At 35.1% G+C, this 21,196-nt stretch overlaps 1 protein-coding gene across 5 annotated transcripts in view; it reads left to right on the top strand.

Moving 5' to 3' along the window:
* ATRNL1 (attractin like 1) overlaps positions 1-21,196 on the top strand; it is a 448,295-nt gene that overhangs the window by 234,880 nt on the left and 192,219 nt on the right. For all 5 annotated transcript variants that reach the window (XR_007205109.1, XM_048310902.1, XM_048310901.1 and 2 more), the window contains exon 26: positions 8,916-8,994. Coding sequence is in view for 4 of the 5 variants with exons in the window: in XM_048310902.1 (XP_048166859.1) it covers positions 8,916-8,994 (79 nt within the window). In the remaining variant the exon portion in view is untranslated. The remainder of the gene's footprint in view (positions 1-8,915; positions 8,995-21,196) is intronic.

The raw sequence follows: 21,196 nt of genomic DNA, 5'->3' as shown, positions 1-21,196 counted from the left end.
TTTTGTGATATTTTAGGAAAACACTTAGTACTTTCAAAATTACATTCCTTTCCTAATATATTTTCAGTCTTTTTCAGTTGGAATTCTAGCATCACGTTGAGAGGAATCAGGGGCTTTGTATTCTTTATCCAATACAATTACAGAATTTTTAGGGTTCTTCTTGAATGATGCTTCTTTGGCCTGGAAATCTAAAAATCCTTAGTCTGTCTTCAGGAAAATTTAATTTTAACAGGGCTTTTAATAAGAAAAGTTAAGACTTTTTCACACCTACTCCTTAGAAGGTATTTGCCTCTTTGGAAAAAGTGTTAGAAATGTTAGAGATTGAAGGGAAAGGTTTTTTAACAATGTGTTAAATTTCTTCATTCTATTTAAGTCTATCATGCTAAACAATGCTGACATGGTATGGTGGCTTTCTAAAACATATTTAAACATATTTTATGTTTCTGTGATGTAATTATGAAGAATAACAGCTGCACAAGAGAGCAGTGAAAAATAAGAATGAGGGGAAAACATGAAAATAATATTCTTGAAATAATGCAAATCTTTTGGTTTGGAAGGCTGCTGAAATTTGACACTGGTGACAAATCTCCTTCCCAAAATTCACTAACTGGAAGTAATTTGAATAAATGAATCTTTTCCTCTTTCCTCTTAATTTTAAATCCTAAATTAGCATAAATCAGGAAAAACATTGCAAAAAAGGAAAAGTGAAAGCACAACTATTTTGTAGTAGAAACAATATATTCAATTTCTAATTATTCTGGATTGCTACTGCAGAAAATATTAAATTTTGTACTTCATAATTTGTCCAAAATTTCAATGGACATAAATTGTAACATCACTTATTGAGAGAAATATAGAGTAACTCACCCATGAAGGCCAAACCCATAAAATTATATGAAATACAAAAGTCTTTTCCATGACTAAAAGAAACATAATCACGCTTCATGGGTGTGATGTTCTATTTATTCTGTGGAGTTTAATTCCAGTTTTCATGAGATTACATCGCTTTGATTGTAAATCTTTTTTATTTGTCGCCTCAAAGAGGTGAAAGGAAGAACTATGGAGGGTTAAAGTTCACATGTAGAGCTTTATTGTGTAATATATTTCAGCGTCCTTTTACATGGTTCACTTTAGTTTGATATTGGATTGGCAGATTAAGTGGGAATGTTGGTCTTCTCAATAGCATCTTGGTGTACACTGCATCCATTTTCCCTTTTTATTTGTATATAAAGGCTGTTTGTATAATTGATCATTCATTCATAGTTTTCTATAGCAGCTTGTTTTGTATTTAATATAAAACCACAGCTTTGTGGATATATGCATGAATTATGTATGTAGGAAAATAGAAATCTAAAAAATGTATGTGTGCTTTTTTAGAGTTACTTTTTAATATTTATTTTATTAAATTGAGTTATTTAACCCTCTCCTCCATCCTCGATAACATTCTGGCACATGTACGTAATGAAAAAAATACCAATACCTTTTTTCATAATAATTTTCTTGCTATTTACAAATTCCCTGTTCAAACCTTTCTTTCTTCTTTGCTTTCAAGAAGATTTTTGATGTTTCATTGCACAGGAAAGACCAATAAACCCAAGCTTTGCAGAGGCAGTTGTCAGAGATAATTTTAAACCATTATAGGAGTTTATGCCTTGGGAGAGGAAGGATTAAGTTGGCTTTCTGTATTTGATATATATTAATAAATTATTTAGCACAAAAATAGTAGATATTCTGACTAATAAACTAATGCATATTATATTTATATTTCATTGCTACTGCTTACTTTAAAATGTAATTTATATAAAATGCAGTTGACACCATTGATACTTCAATCTCCCTGTTTTACATTATGCATTCAGAACTTAAATTGTGAAGCTTTATTAATACCATTATTGAAATTTTAGTTTATCATTCTACTTAATTTTGCTCTTCTTCCTCAACAAAATTATTTTCATGGCATTTCTAATAGTAACTTTAAATGTGCAGCTCTGGAGACTTACAGCATCCTTTTGGCAGTATCATGGTTTTAACCATGCCAAGGTAAAACAAATATAATGTGGATATTCTTTTCCATGCATTCTTACCAAATACAGTGTTGTGCTGGGAAGGACCAGATTAGAAGGTGGATATATATATTTCTTTTTAACTGTTAATCTGCTTTGTATAACTTTGGTAGTTGTGGACATGTGAGAAGAGAATTTTAAGGGCAGTTATGTGACTTTCATGAGACACTTTATGCAAGAGTTATTTGTGGGAATATATGGATTTTCAGGACTGCATCAAAAAATAACGTTTTAATCAGTCATCTGGATAAGAAGAATTATCCGTGTAATTAGTTTCAAATGAACTTGAAACTTGTTGCTTAACTTGTGTAAATTCCATTTGAGACACAAATAAATACAAATTTGCATTTAAATGATTTTTGGTAGTACTTGGAGTTTTAAATGCCATCATAGATACTTTACCTCATATTCAGGCATTTCTTTCACTTTGCAGTTTGGAAAGCAAGAACTGAGTACCTGAACCCTCTGTGTGGCTTTTAGAGTCCTTTAATTCAGAAAGCAACTGTGGGAGAAAAGAATGGACTATAGATCTAGGCTGATGGAAGAAGCCCTGTCATCTTTAAGGCTCTGTAGGAATGATATTTTGTAGCTGAGGAGGGAATGATTGCAGCTCTTGGCTAATGAGTTCCAGAAAATGGAGTGTGGGAGCCAGTGCATGGAGCTGCTGGTGCTGGCAGTACTCTCATGACAAGCGGGAATAGGAAAAGGACATTCCTGAATCACCTGGATGGTAATGCTGGCTTTGTTGGCAATGCCTTTCATTGGCTGTGCCAGCCAGAGCTCCCCCTGAGCAGGAATTCAGCACTAGTGGCTGAAATGGCTTGGCTCCACTGCCAAGTTTCATTTCCCTGACCCCACACATTGCCTTACCATGAACTGGAAGTTGCATATCCTACTTCCTTGCTAGCCAAGACTACTTTTCCCTAAGTCTTTACATATTTTAATTTGGAATTGAAACACTTCATTCCCAGAATCTTTCTGAATTGCTAATCACTGAAGTAGTCCTACTTATAATGATGTTTATAAAACTTTGTGATTCATAGCAATTTAATTAATCATTAAAAAAATTTAAAAAATTACTCTGCTGTCATACATATCAGACTTCTAATATTATGTTTACAATGCTTTGTGCTTCAGATAAGCCTGTGGAAATCTTTGGTGCTGCTTGTCATGTGTATACCAATTAACACAAGGATGGCTGAACCCAGCACATCATAATCATAAACACAATGTTCTTATCAACTGCAATGAGAGAAATCAATTGCTGTGACAATAATTGCTATTTGAAGTCATGATGTTAGAAAAATAATTGTTCAATTATTTTTATTTTAGAATTGTGCTTGCTTTATAAAATATCAATTAAAATGTGCTCTATTTGCCAATAAAAAGATAGTAAATAATGTGTTTGGAAAGCAGTTCTTAGAAAAACAGTTAATGTGATCTGTTAGGAAACTTTTGTGGTACTAACTTGAAAACATTAACTTAGGTATGAGAATTGTTTTCTTTACATATTTCCACATTAAAAACTTTTCTTGTCATCAGTTTGTTTTACTGAATATGTTAAGTTGTTGTTCATGTTAGTACTATAGTTAGTGTGAAGGAGAAACAACAGAGTGTGAGGTCGCTGTTCAGACTGCTAATTAGGGAACTGTACATTTTTGTGCTCTTGTCAAAGAAAGATCAACAGGCAGGAGGTTTGTGAATACAGAGGGATATTTAATTACTGTCTCAGCGCAGCAAGACTCAAGTAATTTTTGCAATAATTGCCTTGATGGCCCAACTTTTATGTTCAAAAAAAGACTTGGGAGGAGCTTTTAATATATGTGGGCAGTAAGCGAATCTGCCATGCCCCTAACAAACTTCGTGAAAGGAACTTTGGGTGCTTGTGTCTCTGTTGGTGAGCAGTGTGAGCAAACAGATCATCTCTCAGGAAAAATAGTGCTGAGGACCTGACATCCACACTGAATGCATTTTTTTTGTCTTTGAGCTAGTTCTAGTTTACTTCCATGGACTGACAGCCCCTTTGGGTCTGCAGTGCACATTGCACATCTTCTAACTGAGCTTCAGGGCTGGTCCACAGGGGCACTCAGGGTTGGTTCAAAAGCCCACTCCAGATCCACACTTGGCCAGCAATGCAGGAATTCCCCTTGGAACGCAAGGATGGGTCTGTCACATGTGTTGGAGCATGGGGCCAGTATGATGGCAGTTGGTAGGACAGTCTTGGCACGCTGTGCTGGCCCAGCTGTGCTGCTCCTGGGGTGGGCTCAGCCAGGGATGCTGCCCCGTGCTCAGCTGGGGGGTGCTGCTGTACCTTGTCCTGTAAGAAGAGTAAATGTGATGGGTGCTCAAAGCAGAATCTCACATAATTTTTCATTTTAATAGAATTAAAAGTATACTAGATATAAGCTAAAGTTTTGGAAAAGTGCTTGCTTTCATCCGTTTGTGGAAATTTATTTTTAATTGTGCAAATTACTCTCTTAAGTAAAATCATAGAAACAACAATTATTCATGCATGGATGTTTACATACATTTTTTCTTTACATTTTAATTTCTGTTTGTATGTTAAATAATCAGAGAATGGGAAAAGAAATAACAAAGGATGGCACATTTTGTTTTGTTCTGTTTACCTTCCATTTACAGTATTGGTTCTTAAAATATTTATGCTTAGTTCATGAAACAGTTCCTTTTACATCCCTGCAAAAATAAGTAAATTCTTTCACTTTAACAAAAGTATTACTTTGATACAATATGTAATTTATAGGCATTAATATGTAATGAAAAAAAGGAATTCTCTAGCATACTTATAATGCATTCATAGAGCTTAAGGCATAAATGTGTCATTAATTCATCTAGTCTAAACATGCTGATCATTACATTTCACAGATTTTCCCCTCTATTTGTCCATGTAATTTAAGTTTCTTTAAAGATATCTCCAGATTTTATTTCATTTTGCCCATACCAAGCAACAACACATCCAGTAATTCCCCTAACAGTTTTCAGTTTGATGCCTAAAGAAACACGGAGAAACTCATTTGTGAGTTATGAAAAACACTTTCATTTCCTCAGCCAGGTCTGCATTAAATATGCCTGAATGGGACCTCTTTAAGTTAAAAATTTGCTCTGTGGCTTGCAAAAAATAGTTATGCAGGCAGTAATTATTCCTTGCAATTTTCCTTCTCTTTGTTCTATGAAGTCAATATTTCTGTTCTCACACTACCCAGAGCTCTGGTACTTCTTTTGGCAGTACTTCTGGTACTATCTTATGGCACTTCATTTCTTTGTTCTGGAGACCACAAAATCTTGATAATGCTTGCGCTGCTGCGGTTTTAAGAGTGTCTTAGCATAGCATTTGTCTTATTGGGAAGATTTACATCAATAAGTGCAAAAAGTCATTCACTCTCTCCTCTGGGTCAGCATTTCATAACCCATGTGCATTTCAAAGGCATCTATCCAAATATATCTTTATTTGGATGTCACTCAGAGTCTCAACTAGAGAGTCAGAGATGGTGGATTTAATCTATGATCATGTGGATTAACTGTAGGCGAGTTGCCACTTGATCTTTTCCAAAAGTGAAATGATTAATTTGTAAAATCACTGTCAGCAAGAGAGTCTCTCCAAATTTCGAATACTTTGTATGATTTTTCTCTGCATTCTCTCCATGTTTTCCAATCTCCTTTATGAAAATGAAAATGCCAGAGCTTTAAGAACAAATCTGATAGTACCTGTTTTGGCAATACCTTGTAGAGTGATAAACTCATCTTCCTACTGTGCACCTTAGTATTTAAGGTTGTTTTAACCCCTTTTTCTTTCAACATACCAGCAGTAATTCATACTGAGCTGTCATTCACACTGGTCTCTAAATTGTTTTGGGAATTGCTTCATTCCAATGGGAAAATAAATCATTTGCAATGTAAATGAGGCCTGAATTCCTTGTTTGCATAAATACAACTTAGCAGCGATTGTATATTAAAAAAAAAAAAATTAAAAATTGGCCATTGTACAATCTTTTTAGCCTCTGTGCCATTAACCATTTTTAACCCCTTTCTTTTGGTTTTGTGTCATGCATAGACCTCTCAGCTATTATGTATTTGTCCCATCAAAACTGAGTGGATCTGATACTATGGAAACTTTGCAACCCATCTGGAAGTTCCCTTTTCTGGTGTTGGTCCCCCTCTGACAGTTTCTTTTTCATCTGCCCACTGGCCAATTTTTAATTCATTTAATTTTCACTGGGTTTTTTTTTTTATATCTCTGTCACAAGGAGGGGATAAGAAGTGTAATGGAGGACTGGAGAGCATCCACCTACACCTGTCCTGCTGGTTTTCTACATATTTTACCTGTGATGTTAATGTCTTTATCATGGCTCCCTTCAACTCCCTGTTGTTTCAGAGCCAAAGAGAACTTATTTCTCCTATCATCTCATTCCCCTTGCCAAGCTGACTGCTTTCCTTTATACCTTTTAAATTCAGTTTAGAGTTTTAGAGATAAAGTGATGGTTGCTTCAAGATACAGGCACACTATAGATTTATGCACTGACATCCCAATGCTTTCTGGCTTGTTCTTTATTCCTTTTCTAATCTCTTTTAACATCCTATTTTCTGTTTTGACTGCTACTAAACATTCAGTTGATATGTTCAAAGACCTATCTGCAATGACTTCAAGATCATTTTCTTGAGTGGTAATTGCTAATTTAGAACCTATTGTGTATTTGTAGCTAGTTGTAGTTTTTTTTTTCTTGTGCACATTGCCTTCAGTTCATTGTCACTGAATTTCATTCTTTTATTTTATTGCCAAGTCACTCTGTATTGTGAGATCCTTTGCAGTCAGCTTTAATTTTATTGCCCTACATAAACCAAGGATGTTATCTCACCACAGTCTAGAACTAGGTTAGTTTAACAAAATCTATTTCCCTTGTCTTTTTTCTGCTCATTAATAAGAATTTTGATTTTTTCCCCCGTTCTATTTATATTAAACCCCCTTTCCAGAAAAAAAAGAAAAAAAAAGAAGAAAATAAAACATTTACTTGCCAAGAAAAGATTATACAGAAGTCACATTGTCAATGCTGTAATCTCCAATTATTTATAGCTTTTATGGGTGTGTCTTTAAGACACTCATTTCTGATTTTAGCTTTGCATGTAAACTAATCGATGTTTTTACTGATGACAAGAAAATTTAGTGTGTGACCCATTCCACTGACATACAGAGCACAGAATCAATTTCTCTGAAGTCTTTCAGACAGAGCTCTGAATATTTTCTGTTCTACTGACTTAAGGGAACTGTTCAAGAAATTAGTAAAAGTGAAGGACAGAATTTTCTAAGGGTAGGGATTCCGTTCCTGGTCATAATAAAGCAGTCACACAGTGCAAGGCTCTCTTAGTTTCTTGTGTCCAGCTCTCTTGAATGTATTAACCTTTTCTAAATTCCAGGAGCACTGAGTTCATAATTGCAAACAGTGTTGCTGTTGCTGTTGTTTCCCTAATTTAGTGGGTTTTGGAAGCACTATAGAGGAGGAGATGAGTGAGATGGCCTTCCCTTGCTTCATGGACAGCATCCTAACCTATAGCAACACATCAGTACCCTGATGTTGCCCCAAAGCATCTGTTGCAGGCACCAGCTGGACAGTGCAGTACAGAGGAGGGGAAACATTTCTGGGAAATACTATTTATAAGTACTTTTTGACTTAAAAATCTTAAAAGATGTTGCTGCAAAACTGAATTTATTCTGGTTGTTAGTGGGGGGGTTCTGCTCTTCCCTGTACACCAAATATAAATTTACAGTCACTTGTACTTGCTTTTAAAGGGAGACATTGGTGTTATTTTGCACTTGTGTACAATACTCTTCCCAATTATACTACTTCTAGAAATCTTGGTATTTCCCATATTAAAGAATATATTCTGAAGCTTTTTGGCAGAAAAAAAGTTGTGGATGTCTAGTATAATTCAATAGTTAGAGTGTTGTATTAATTGAAACCACTGTGTACAGCAGAAGTGCCAACATCTGTGAAAGTTCTTCACACTATTAGTAAATCCAGAAATGTATATAAAAAGAACTGTTTAAAAATTTGAAAGATCTTCTGAGTGGTTACACTAGGTGTCAGATTTAGAAGCCTTTTGTTAGTATCCAGAAATTCACTAACAGAGGCTGAGAGTTCAATGATCTTTCTACCAGAAGACTTTATGGATTAAATGTTAATACAAAGATATTGAAACAAGAGAGAAGGCATATGCTCTGATTGTGCACTGCAGGTGTTTAATAATTGAATTTTTTTTCTTCTTCTTCTGTTGTGTCTTTGGGACTGTAATGTAGTGATGTCCTTGGAGGTGTTTTCCCTGGGCAATTAACCATAAAAATACTCAGTAAGATAACACAGGCCCATTGTCATGTGCAAACCCAGTTCCTCAAACTAATTACACTCCCTGTGTAGTTATTGTTCCTGCATCCCAGGAAATTTCTCAGAATTTACAAAGTGAGAGAATATAAATTTGTTTTCTTTTTCTTTTTTTTTTTATTTTTTGCTATAGTTCACCCTCTTTTTCTGTCTACTAGAGGTGGAACATGCAGTGCATATTTGTTGAGACTGTTGTGGGTATGTGGATGGTTGTACTGGAGCTTATCTCATGCTAATGGACACAGAGATAGCATTTCCAGGAGAAAACCAGAGTGTGTGGTGTGTGCATTTGCTTTGACTTTGAACAGGGATGGTTGACTCTTTGTCACCCTAGTAGAGTTGAGTTTTCCTCAGTTTTTGTTTTTGTTCTTTTTCCATGCTTAAATGTCTTTTGATACCCTAAAAACATAAGCTTTTTCACACCAATATGTTACAATTTTTTTTTTTTCTTTTGTAATTGCAGTTGTTTCTTATCCTTACTGCTGGTAGCTGCTGTCGTTTGGAAAATCAAACAAACCTGTTGGGCTTCTCGACGGAGAGAGGTATTAATAACTTTAAGATTCTTGTAGTAGCTTTATCTTTCAGAATAAATTGGTAACTCTGATGAACAATCACTCCTTCCCTTTCTCCTGTATATGCAATTTAAATACCCATTTTATACCCTTGACCTTTTTATGCTGAAGAAGAAAATTTTATTTCTTTCTCCTGTCAAAAATAAAGGAATTACAGCACTAGGCTGCAGAAAGGTAAATTTTCCTTATGGTGGCATATTTAGAATATTTAGAACAGAATTGAATAGAATGTTTCAGTTGAAAGGAACCTACAAGGATTTTTCAGCCTGACCACTTCAGGGCTGACCAAAGGTTAAACCATGTTATTATGGGCATTGTCCAAATAAATAATAATTTCTTGTACACTAACAAGCTTGGGGCACTGAACCCTTGCTAGAAAGATTGTTCCAGTGTTTGACCACTTTCTCTGTAAATAAACGTTTCCTAATAGACAACCTGGAGTTCCCCTTAAGGGAGCAAAATTCTCTAGTAGAATCAGTAGTTTCATCATTAAATCTGTGGCACAACTGAAATCTTCAGTAAATACTCATACATCAAATCACCTTATTCTTTTGTGGTCTAAATTCTTATGGCTGTGTTGGAAAATTTGGCCCAAATATTTGTTCTTACCTCCTTAACAATTCATTACACTTAAATGAGGTTAAACTTAGGTTATATATGCTACTACATGTATATGATTGTATACTGATAGTTGTTCATATTTCATTTCGTTCTCATAAAAGAGATCTAGAATTTTCAGACAGTGATGTTTTCCCTTCTTGAAGCTTCTGATCTTGATGATTTTTGGAAAGAGCACTTCTCTAATGTACTATAATCTTGATTTTTGTTCTAAAGACAAGCTTTGGTCTACTTAATGATTTTTTCTTAGTATACTGGCACTATGAATGTTTAAATAACTTTATTTTCTTACTGTAGATCTACAGTGAATTCATATATGCTTTAAAAGTGACAGGTCACTAGCACTTATAATTTTCCTTCACTGAAATGATAATGTACTAATGCCAAGGTTTAGCTTGAACTGGTGCTACAAAGGAAAAGGTACATTATTGGTACTTGTTTCCCTTGAGAATTATTTTTTTTATTCATATGAACATTGTTAAGAATTTTGTAAGGGCAAATTCTCATCTATTTCTTATTACTTGCAAAATATAGATGAAAGTTACTTTAAGCCACATTATTCAACTTAATAATATTTCATTTAAATTTGTCTCAATACTTTGATAGTTCTGTGCAAAGTTGTGTTGTGCTAGAATGTAGTAGTTCATTGATTTAATTTCTCATGTTAATGAGGTTGGTTTATTGATGTTTTTCAGAACAAGTACGAATGTACCCATTTCCAGATCTAGAGGATCTGGTCTGTTTTCTGTGATTGCTCTCCTAGGTTTTTGAAATATAATATTTTTAATGTAGTCTCTAGGCATCACTTGATAAAGAAAGCATTCTCATACAAAAAGTTTCTGGTTTTTCCAAGATTTATTTTCCTAATGTTATCAAAAGTACCTCTAAGACTGTATGAACGCTCAAATAAGCTGTTTGATAAATGCAACATAAACATGAATCAGCTTCTTCAGAAGAGCGAAGGAGAAAGACATACGTGGTAACTGGATTAGGTCTCTCAGAGGTTCATGGTTGGTTCTGAATCTTGGCTTTCCTTCAGTAAAACTAGAGAAACTTGTTTTTCTCTCATAACTGGAGTACAGTAGCATTATAAATTGTAAATGCTGAAGGAAATCTCCTTTATTTGCAGTCTGCTCTTGAACATCAGCTGCAGTTCATGTCAAATACAAGTTTTTGATAACACTCCATGCAATATTTTCCTTTAATCTAGCTCAGAAAACTTCTTTTTATATGTAGCATATTTTATAGGATTTTGCAATTAAGTGTTGCAAAGCAATTGTATGAGTAACACACAAGTAGAGGCAATCTATTGTTGAAAAGATTTCTGAAGTATCTGCTTTTAAAGCCCATTTGGCAGATGAGCTTTTCATCTCTTTCATCACTCTTTAACAGGAATGTTTGACTCTTTAGGTGTTACCTTCAATATGGACCCAAACTACACTAATAGAAAGATAACAAGAGCACAAACAAATACAGAAAAGCGTGCTGTTAAAAGCTGTGCATCCTTTTATTGTTTCTCCTGATTTTTTTTCCCCTGAGGGAGGAGGAACATTTCTATCCAGTTCTTGTGGTCTTTTAGTAATGAATTTTATCAGGCTGTTGAGGTAAGCCAATAATTTTTTTAAGATTTGTAGAACCCTTATGTATAGCTGAAAATTCAGAACTTTATCTTACTTTGCCTTCTGACTTTAATGCTTGGCTCAATTGGAACATTATTGATTCCAAATTGAACTTAGCATGGCCTCAATCCAATAGAAAGCAGCAGCAAGTTGTTTGCATTGTGAAGAGGGAATGTCTCAGTTTTCCCACTAATTTAGAAATTTTTCCTCCAGATTCTTTCCTAATTCATTTCTCATTCAGCAAATTATTTTTTACTTTCCGCTGCTCAGAGCACTGCCCAAATCTTGCTGAGCAATTTGAATTTAGGCTCTATCAGATGTACATGTAAGAGAATGTTACCTTGTATATATATGAAAATGGATAAATAGATAGTGTCTTCAAAAATCCTTTAACTGATGTTTGTCAACACTGAATTAAACTCACCTTTCCCCGTATCTATTAGTCTTTCAATTTATTTAATTGAAATAATTTTTCCCTAAGTTAAGACCTTGAGTTTTGGTAATTTGTTCTTGGCTCATAACAAAATTTTGGTTCTTTTTTTTTTTTTTTGTTTCTTTACCTACATTGCTGTCTCTTAAGATATACTTTATGTCAGGTTTTTGAACTCTATATTTATGCTTTAACTCCTGGAGCTTCTCTTCTTCTCTCCTGCCTTCTGAAAGGGCAAGAGGCAGCAGATAGACTGTCTTACCTTATACCGTCAAAGTTATTCACCTTCTGCATTGAGGGAAAATGGAAAGTATCGTTCTTTTGTTTTATAGTTGCAAAAAGATCAATGAAACTTTGAGCAGGAGAACATGAACAACCTCCTGCCTGGGATCCCTTGACACCTTCCACCACCCATCCCTCCCATGGATTTGTGACATTTTAAAAAAGGTTTTTAAGAAGGGCTGAAATAAGCTAGTGGAACATTGCTGATCTCAGGGAGCTTGTTCCTTGGAAGGAATCCTACAGAATATGATGAGGTGATTTCCAAAGCATAATTCTTACAGCACTAGCTTTCTTGATAAAGCCCAAAACCGTAAGAAAACAAAAACAAAACAGAAGGCATTTGGAACATTCAAAACAGAGCAGGGTAACATTTACAGGTAAGCATGGAAGTTTATGCAGGAGTAGAAAAAGGGAGCAATATATTTGTTTATCCAATAAAGGAGTTCCTAAGTATTGCAAGGGTTAGGAATAGCAAAGCATTTTTTTAGAAGAGTCCTACACCATGTTAAAAGATCAGATATGTAGTCTAGGTTTTAATATCTCATCCTTCTTTTTCCTCCAAAGAATTACAAATCTTTCTACTAGTACCTTTCTCAGTAAAATTTTACTTTTTAGTTCACTGGATGAAAAACCAAAAGCTGTCATTTTCTCCCAAATGATTTGTTAGGCCTCTTGCATTTTATACCCTGAATTCACCCAAGAGCCCATCCATGAATCTTCAATCTGACTAAGTTTTCCTCCTTTATACAAGAAAAGATATATCACCCAGATTTGCCAAATAAAACATATAAAGAGAATATTATTTGTTTTCTCTGCATGTTTCATATCTAAAGTATTCATTCAACCTTCTACTGAGAATGGGTGAAAGAGAATCTGGTCATAGATCATTTTACTGAAAAGCTTGATAGGTTGCCTGCCAGTTTTGTAGTGGCTCAAAGGTTTTGTCTCATGAACTTCTTCTGATTGAAAGGTATCACACTGTAGATAAAATTTGCATCCAAATGATTTCTTTTTAATAGTGTGTTGAACTTTTCTTTTTGCTGACAGGATTACACTGAGGTCACTAACAAACTCAAACAGATGGGATTATAAACCACACAGCTTCTAGTGGAGTTATTTTAGCGAAGTATTTGCCCTTCCTAAGGTACACGAGTTGCTGCTCAGGTACCTTTTGTGCTATTGATTCAGTCAGAGGTTTAAAGTATTGCTACCTTTAATTCAAAAGCCTGTAATCACTCATGTACAAGAAGTACCTTCTTCCCTCCACTCAGACACACAAAATATATGTGCCAGTGTGTCATGTGTTGTTATCTAGAATCATAGAAACGTGGAATTGTTTGAGTTGGGATGGAGCTTTAGAGGTCATCCAGTCCCACCCTCCTGCAATGAGCAACTTCAACCAGGACAGGTTGCTCAGAGCCCTGCCCAACTTGACCTTGAATGTTCCCAGGGATGGAGCATCTAGAACCTCTGTCCAGGGGTTTACCACCCTCATTGTAAAAATCTTTTTCCTTCTATCTAGTTTGAAATATACATTTGTATATATTGGATCAGTCAATTAGTTAAAACGGAGTTTTACTTTTTTTCTTGGCTTTTTTATAAATATTTTAATTACACACTCGAAAGTGTGTATCTTTAAAGATGACTTAGATTCTTCTTTCCTCATGTAATACACTATAAAGCTTTTGAGCAATGAGAAAGTAGTGCACAATTGCACATTTAGGTAAAAATGTTTGAAAGCGTGGATTGTGTGTGTAAAGTGCTTGCCTAACTTTAAAGGTTAATATCATTTATATATAGCATCTCATTATACAGTCTGCTGTGCACCATTTGCCTGTCTGAAAGAATAGCATATACAAACATAAAAACGTGGAATTATAGAAAATGCTGGCTTTGTACAGTGTGTGGGTGCCACTCAACATACTGCTTCTTCTATTAAGTAAGCTTATGTTTGTTTAAAAAACCCTCCACCTTTCTAGCCTTGATTTTATTATCAAGGTAGTTTTATTCTCTTAAATATTCAAAAATTCTTACAAATAGACAAATGAAACTGAAGTAGACTACTTCTTAATAGCAGTAACAATTCATGTAATAGCTTTAGGCTCATTTCTATGGTAACTCTAATAAGAACAAGGAAGTTCAGTTATGTCGATAGTACTAATGAATGTAGAGAATATGTGAATTTCAGCCAGAGCTTTTTGCTTTCTATTCAAGTGACAATATTTTAAAGTATTCCTTTTAGAAAATACAATAATGGCTTTTGGTGTATATGATACTGTTTATGGAATGCAACACGTTTACTTTAGCAATATTAAAACACAGAGGATATTCTTGAACAATAACTGAAGGACCAAAAGTAAAACTGTGCGTTTCAGGGTGAGCAAGGAACCAACAACAGATGATGTAAGGAAACCAGGAAATATTAGCATGCATAATTAAAGTACCGCAATGTGTAATAATATTCCTGTGTGTAGGTTTCTACAGGATTATATAGTTTATGTTTAAAGGTTGTTAAGCTCATAGGTAATTTTTCTTTTTTGGTAGCTTCTTGTCTGTTGCTTAGCAAATACCTTATACATCTGTATGTACTTACTCACAGGCTGTGTGAGTAATCCTACTGAAGTCAAAGGAGCTATTCATAGGACCAGAATCTCAACTTGTTATATTGCTTAGGCTTTTCTGAAATCAATAGAGCTATGACTGCTTATTTCAACTATGGATCTAGTTTGACTGAGGATAACTGGGGCATTTATTTTAGGCTGACGTTTTGTGCATTCTTTCCAACCTAAAATTTAGATTCCTCTCTGAATGAACCTTTCAAGCAATATGCCTGGTTAGCTGACACTAGATCTTGTCTCAGGACTCCCTCTGCAGTCAGTATAAAAGGCACTTCCGAATGACAATTTATCCTGCCCAATTTTCTCAGTGTTCACTTTTTATACTCTAATACTTGTGGGGACCTGACTTCTTGTTAACAATACAAGTAACCCATTGAGTCAAATCTCCTATACTGAGAGTTAATCTTCACTTTCTCTGCTTTAGTTTTGTAAAATTGAGATTGTATTTATAATACTGTCATTTCATAAAAGTAAGCATCTGATTAATTGTTATATTAGTACTGCTCATAACATGCTTGTTCTCTGCAAAGAGAAGTATTAAATGGTGCCAGTGACAGACTCGATATTATATTGAAAAAATTTGTGTTGGGGATTGAATTAAGCAAAGCTGATACAAAGTATTTGTGAAAGCTTGAAAACTGATTTTTTTCTTCATTCCACAAAAATTGAGAAGATAAAGAAGATAACAGACAGCAACAGATTTAAAAATGAAAATTGTGAGCTCTTTATTAAAAAAATAAATTAGGGAAAAGAAACTAAGTAGGTATTTTAATTATATGTACTTAACAACCAGGAGAAGAAAATTGTTCGCTTTTTCTTAATACAATAACCAAAGTTCCTTCTTACATTTGCATAGTGGAGTTAGCCTGAAGATTCCCAAAAGGCAATAATCAAAACAAATTAGTTTCATTATATGTGGTTCCTGGGATATGCATAGAAGGAAGGCTGGACGTAGTTTTCACTGCTGATAAAGTACTTTAAAATTAATAGTTGTGGTATTTTGTTCAGTAGAATTTATTATCAAGGCTGAGCTTTCTAAATATGAATATAAAATACTTCTGGAGATAATGCGAATGTTATAATGGACGATATTAATTCCTACTCTCTGGTTAACTCTTGCAAGTGTACTGGGTTAAGTTTTCAAGCTAACAGGAAGGTAAAATTAAAGTCATTTTAGAGAAAGAGGGAACTGGCCCAAATGAAGAAGACTGCCTGAGGCAAGTGGCTGCTTGCAGAGCCTGAGGGTGCTTTGAGCTACATGCTCTGAGAGTTTTCCATGGGACTGGTTGCAAACATAAGAGGATTAGGAGAAGTTTTAGCAAACTACCTGTCAGCAAAAACCAGCAGACAATGAGAAAGGCAGTCCCTAGTGGGACCCTGGGAAGAAGTCATATAACTTCTTTTGAATTTATGAAAAGTAATTTGAATTTGTTTCCACAGTGCTAAAGGAATGAGGATGGTGGATGTGTTCTTTGTAAATAAAGAGGATTGCACCAAAATAGATGATTCATTTCTGTCTCCTAACAAAAACAAAAGAGCAGGTGTTGAATATTGGCCCAAAGTGGTGAGACTCTTCTTTATGTTTGTATTTCCTCTGTCTTTGCAGCATAGTGTCATTTTTTGTCCCCTATTAAAACACAAACAAACCTTCCATTTCTCAAAGCCCTGTAAGAAAAGAACAGATTTAGCTGCAAACAACAAAATGTTGCAAAAACTCTGATCTGAAGAGAGAATGAAAAGGTTTGACAATTTACAGTAAGAGCTCTTCAAGAGAAAAATGCAAATACTCCTCTGTAGATCCTCCATAGCTTTTCTCAGAGTTTGCAGAAATTTTATTTGCACTGGTTTGGCCCAGGTGAGTCACCTGCAACAGGTGAAGCATAAAAGAAACTAAGTCTGAATTGTCCTTCCTCCAAAGGGCAGGGAAGTAACTCAAAGTCCAAGCCTGGAAGTCGTAGTTCCTCTCTTATTATTGTGCTTCTCCTTTCTACCTCAAGTTCTGTTTATTTACAGTTGAATACTAATCATGTATTCTAGAAATTACATTAAATCATGCAAGCAATAATTTTTATTCCTTGTAGTGTATGGAACATTTGATACTGCTTCCACAAACATCCATTTTCTTGCAATTATATATATTTTTGTTTGTTTGTTTGTTTCAGAGCTGATTTTTAGGTATATTTCTGTATGTGTGCAATTGAGTAGGAGTAAGGTGGGCTTCGTCTCATGCCTGAATCTATTCCAAAGTGTTTATATTTCACTTCGCTCAGTATGGATAGTACCTGCCTTCTAAAGTAAGCACACTGACCTTTATATCTCTTAAAGTTAGTGTTGATAATATACAGAATTACTGTTTCTTTCTTTAAAAAAATTTTGAAGGCACTGAAGTTTTTCATATGTGGATGACCCCATGCTAAAGTTAGAGCTGTAATAATCAGTGCAAGGCAGATCCAATGATCAATGCAGCTGGAAATTAAATAACTTCACTAACTTATTTTTTCAGTGCCTGCACTATTAATTGGTTTACTCTGTCAGCAGAATGTGTTCTCTGCTGTGAGTGTCAGTGTCAGTGTTGTTGCTATGAACAAATTCTTTTGGGGACTTCTCTACTCTCTGTAGATATCTGTACACACAAATACTCCTTGGGGTCATCCCTCTTGAGCAAACACTGGCTGTGCAGCTCATCTGGGCACCTCCTAGGCTTCTCCCCCTTCTCTGGATAGAAGGAAATAGTAGCAGGAACAGGGTGACAAAATTTGCATGGTATACTTATTTCTGGAGGAACCTGCCAACACAAAGTACCTGTGAAATGTTAGGTTGGAAAAAAAAAAAGCCAGCAAACCCTCCCCCCCAAAAAAAACCCAAAACCAAAAAACACACAGTCAAATAGAACTTTATAAAAACCCATGGGGGTATGACACAGCCTACAGAAAGGTAGTTATTGTTTTTCAAGGGTATAATAATGCAATGTTTATCCTTCCTGGAGCTATATTTTTTTATTGCTCCAGCAGTTCACAAACAATAGTTGAGAATTAGTGTGACCTGATATAAACTAAGCTCATTACATTATTTTCAACAGATAATTAATAATTAACATATAACCTTTGGCTTTCCTTTTATCTTCAAGTATTGACAGAAGTTGCATAAAAACATACTATGTGTGGAAAAAATGCTTTGAAATGCAAAATTCAATTAAAATTAATGTAATGTTATTTTAGTACATTTGTATAGTAGCAAAAGTACTATAGGGAATATGAATATTTGAACAGATGATTATTTTTATCCATGCTGTTCAATTTTCACACAAGTAAATTTTGGAAAACAGAGTATAGTTTGATACTCTGGGATTCATTGGATTGAGTGCACCATGGCAGTTAAATTGTGACTTCAGTAAATTAGCCCAGACTGGTTTGCCAGCCAATTGACCCACATGCAATTAGCGAAACTGAAACCACAATGAATCCTCTATCTTGAGGTTATTTAGGTTTTTTTTCTGCTCCAAATACATTTTGAAAATCCCAGTTAATTAGACTTATCATCGACTTAAATAGCTGTAGCTTCTTGTCTTTTGTATTTGTGCAGCCATGGTCAGGTAGGCAGGGAAATAGAATATCCCAGTAGGGAGAAATTCGAGTTTGGAAGTCAGTCCTTTCCTTTCTGGTGTTATAAGTGCCCTTTTGCAAATTGCTTCACTGCCTGGGCCACCAGTTCCCCACCTGTAGGACACAATCATTGTACAGGTTGTGTTGGTACACTTTTCATTAAAGATTCTATTGGTATTAATTGGGAGAGTCTACTCTGATGGCTGTTTTGCTTTATTCCCCAGTAATCCTGTTTGTCCCTAGGCAGTTTATTTAGGTTTCTGTTCGTTTAGGCAGGAAAAAGGAGTGAAATGGATACTAGATCTCTCTCTTAATTTTTTTCTGGGTGTAGACACACAAACATGTGAAATACAGTATGTTATTTTAATGTGTTATGTTAGATACATATTTCAGTATTTGCTAAAATACGTTATGAAAGAATGAAATATCTTGTGTGTATTTCATTTTCATCTTAATTAAATTATCAATCACCCATTTCTTAGGGTTTTATGCTTTCAGAATATGTTAATGATGCACAATACTGATTCTACTGCTTTTTGCCTACCATAATAACTTTATGCCTTCACAGAGTTAAGGAACAATATTTCCAAAACACTGGGAGTATCCATGTTACAAAAATACTGTAACTCAGCATGTGTGACCCACATGCAAGTATCAGACACAACGAATTTTGACTTAATACCTTAACAGCATCCAGTAATAATATTCCTGAACTTGTCCCTTTCTACATTCACATGGAAAGCAAGTCCACATTTTTAATGTTGTTAATAACTAAATCACCCATGCACAAAATGGCCACCTCTGACTACAGCATCCAGTGTGCTGTCAGCTACAGAAAACAATGAACATAAATCATGTCAGTGGAAAGGGAGGAACAGAGGAGCCAGAATTACAGTCACTGAGTTCCCAGAAACATCCCTCAACAAAGAACTAAGCTGTTTGTAAGCACCTATGAGAAAAAAAAGATTAAAAGCCTAGATTTTTTTTTATTAACCAAATCACACAAAAAGAATATACTTTTCTTCCAAGGTAGGATAAAAGTCCTTTTGAATGGAGGAGAAAACATCTGGTGCTTGTACAGCCATTATAAAGGCTATAAGTAGTCTACCACAGGATGCTTTAATAGGGAACGTAAGGAAGTATTGTCATGATTACATATCTGTGGAGTAGGTGCAAAACTGGTCAAAACCCCATAATCAGATGTTCATTATCAGTGAAATGAGGGATTTACTATATGTGGACTGTAGTTACCTGCATTAGCTCCTTCAAAGCTTTGTCCTAGCTCCAGAGCCCATCAGTCGTTTTTAATGACCTAAGTCATGCAATTGGAGATTACATCTATTAAATTTGCATACTAGGAGTGTGTTGCAAGCAGGATCAGGCTTCAAAACAACCTTTAGAAATTGGAGGCAATATCTGTGCTGGTGAAAGAAAGTTTTTACCTGGTAGAAATGATCATCTTCACAGAAACAGCACTAAGAAAAAGCTGACTGTGCTACAATTCTTCAGAGCTGATCGATGGCTTAGAAAGGTTCCCAAGCTGAATATAAGTCAACAGCAATCTAGTTAGAAAAAAGGAATTTATTTCTGGCTTGCATATGTAACTCTAAGACATCTAATTCTTGAGCTTTACTAAGTATGGCCTTAACTGGACTTCATGGACAGTTTAGACACAACAGTTCAAAAAGTCTGTGGAACATTTGGAAATGTTCAGAGGAGAGAAGTGGGAAAGTGTGTCTGTTTATATTTGCATAGCATAAAAGATCATGGAGAGATGTGGTAACAGCCTTGAAGATGGGGAATGGAACCATGCATTTATCTGAATCTGTTGTAAAAAGGATGACAAGTGAAATGCCCATGTTGCAGCGAAGAACATTCAAGTGACACAATGAAAAAAAAATTATAATGATACTAGTAGTGTAGTTCTGCAATAGATAAGCTCAGAAATTCCAGACACTTTGTCAATGTAAGCCTTTAGGAGTGAGGTGGGCAAATACAGGACAGAAATTAGAACTGGATATGCCATTGCAGGGTGGTGGGGATTCCCTCGGCAGTCTCTGTAGGTCTCTTTTTAACCTTATGTTTAGAAAACCCCACTTGAAGTCAGAGTATTTTGTACATACCAGGGGCATTTTATTTGCTATAGAACCATAGAATGGGTTGGGCTGGGAGGGATCTCTAAAGATCATCTAGTTTCAGCTCCTGCTGCCATGGGCAGGGAGGCTTTCCACTAGACCAGGGTGCTCCAAGCACTGTTCAACTTGGAGCACTTCCAAGGATGAGGCATCCAGAATTTCTCTTAGACTAAGGCTATATGATACGATATTGCAGCACCAAAAATCTGTAGTAATAGCACCTACACTTCCTCATTAAAGACTATTTCAAAATCTACATTAATTTGATACTTATACTTTCATTGCAAAACTGTGTCCCAAATGGCGATAAAGGCAAGTAATTATTCAGATATTCGGTTGTGTTTTATGCATCAAAAAGGCTTTTAAGGAGCGGCTTTCTTCTTTACAAATCTCACATGAATAAATGCAGCCTTTGAAGTTATTGATGTCATGTATCATGGTTAAACTTTACAAAATTTCAGATACTAGAAAATTAGGGTCAAAAATAGCCCCTTACCTTTTATGCCATTTAAGTTCATATCCATGATGCCCGTCCAAGTGACTGAGTCACCCTGGGCTTTGATTTTTTTTCATTTTTGACTTTTGATTTCATTAATTAGGCTGGATTTTGTGTTCTGCACCTGACATCTCTTTCATTGTGTAATTCTCTTGGTTTCTCTGTAAGAGTGGCAGGCAAGGCAAGATAGCTTATTTGAGTTTAAAATTGAAAACCACTGAAAGTTGAGAAATTGAGCACGTTTTGTGTTGTTTTGCTTGGGTTTTTGTTTGTTTTGGGTTTTGTTTGGTTTTTTTTGTTATACATATTTTTGCAATTATTCTGATTTTCCTTTAACTGAACCAGTCTCACCTGTATTTTAAAATACACATT

The sequence above is a fragment of the Corvus hawaiiensis genome, chromosome 8, assembly GCF_020740725.1.
Source record: "Corvus hawaiiensis isolate bCorHaw1 chromosome 8, bCorHaw1.pri.cur, whole genome shotgun sequence".
Lineage (NCBI taxonomy): Eukaryota > Metazoa > Chordata > Aves > Passeriformes > Corvidae > Corvus > Corvus hawaiiensis.
This window is presented reverse-complemented; position numbering and strand designations above follow the sequence as displayed.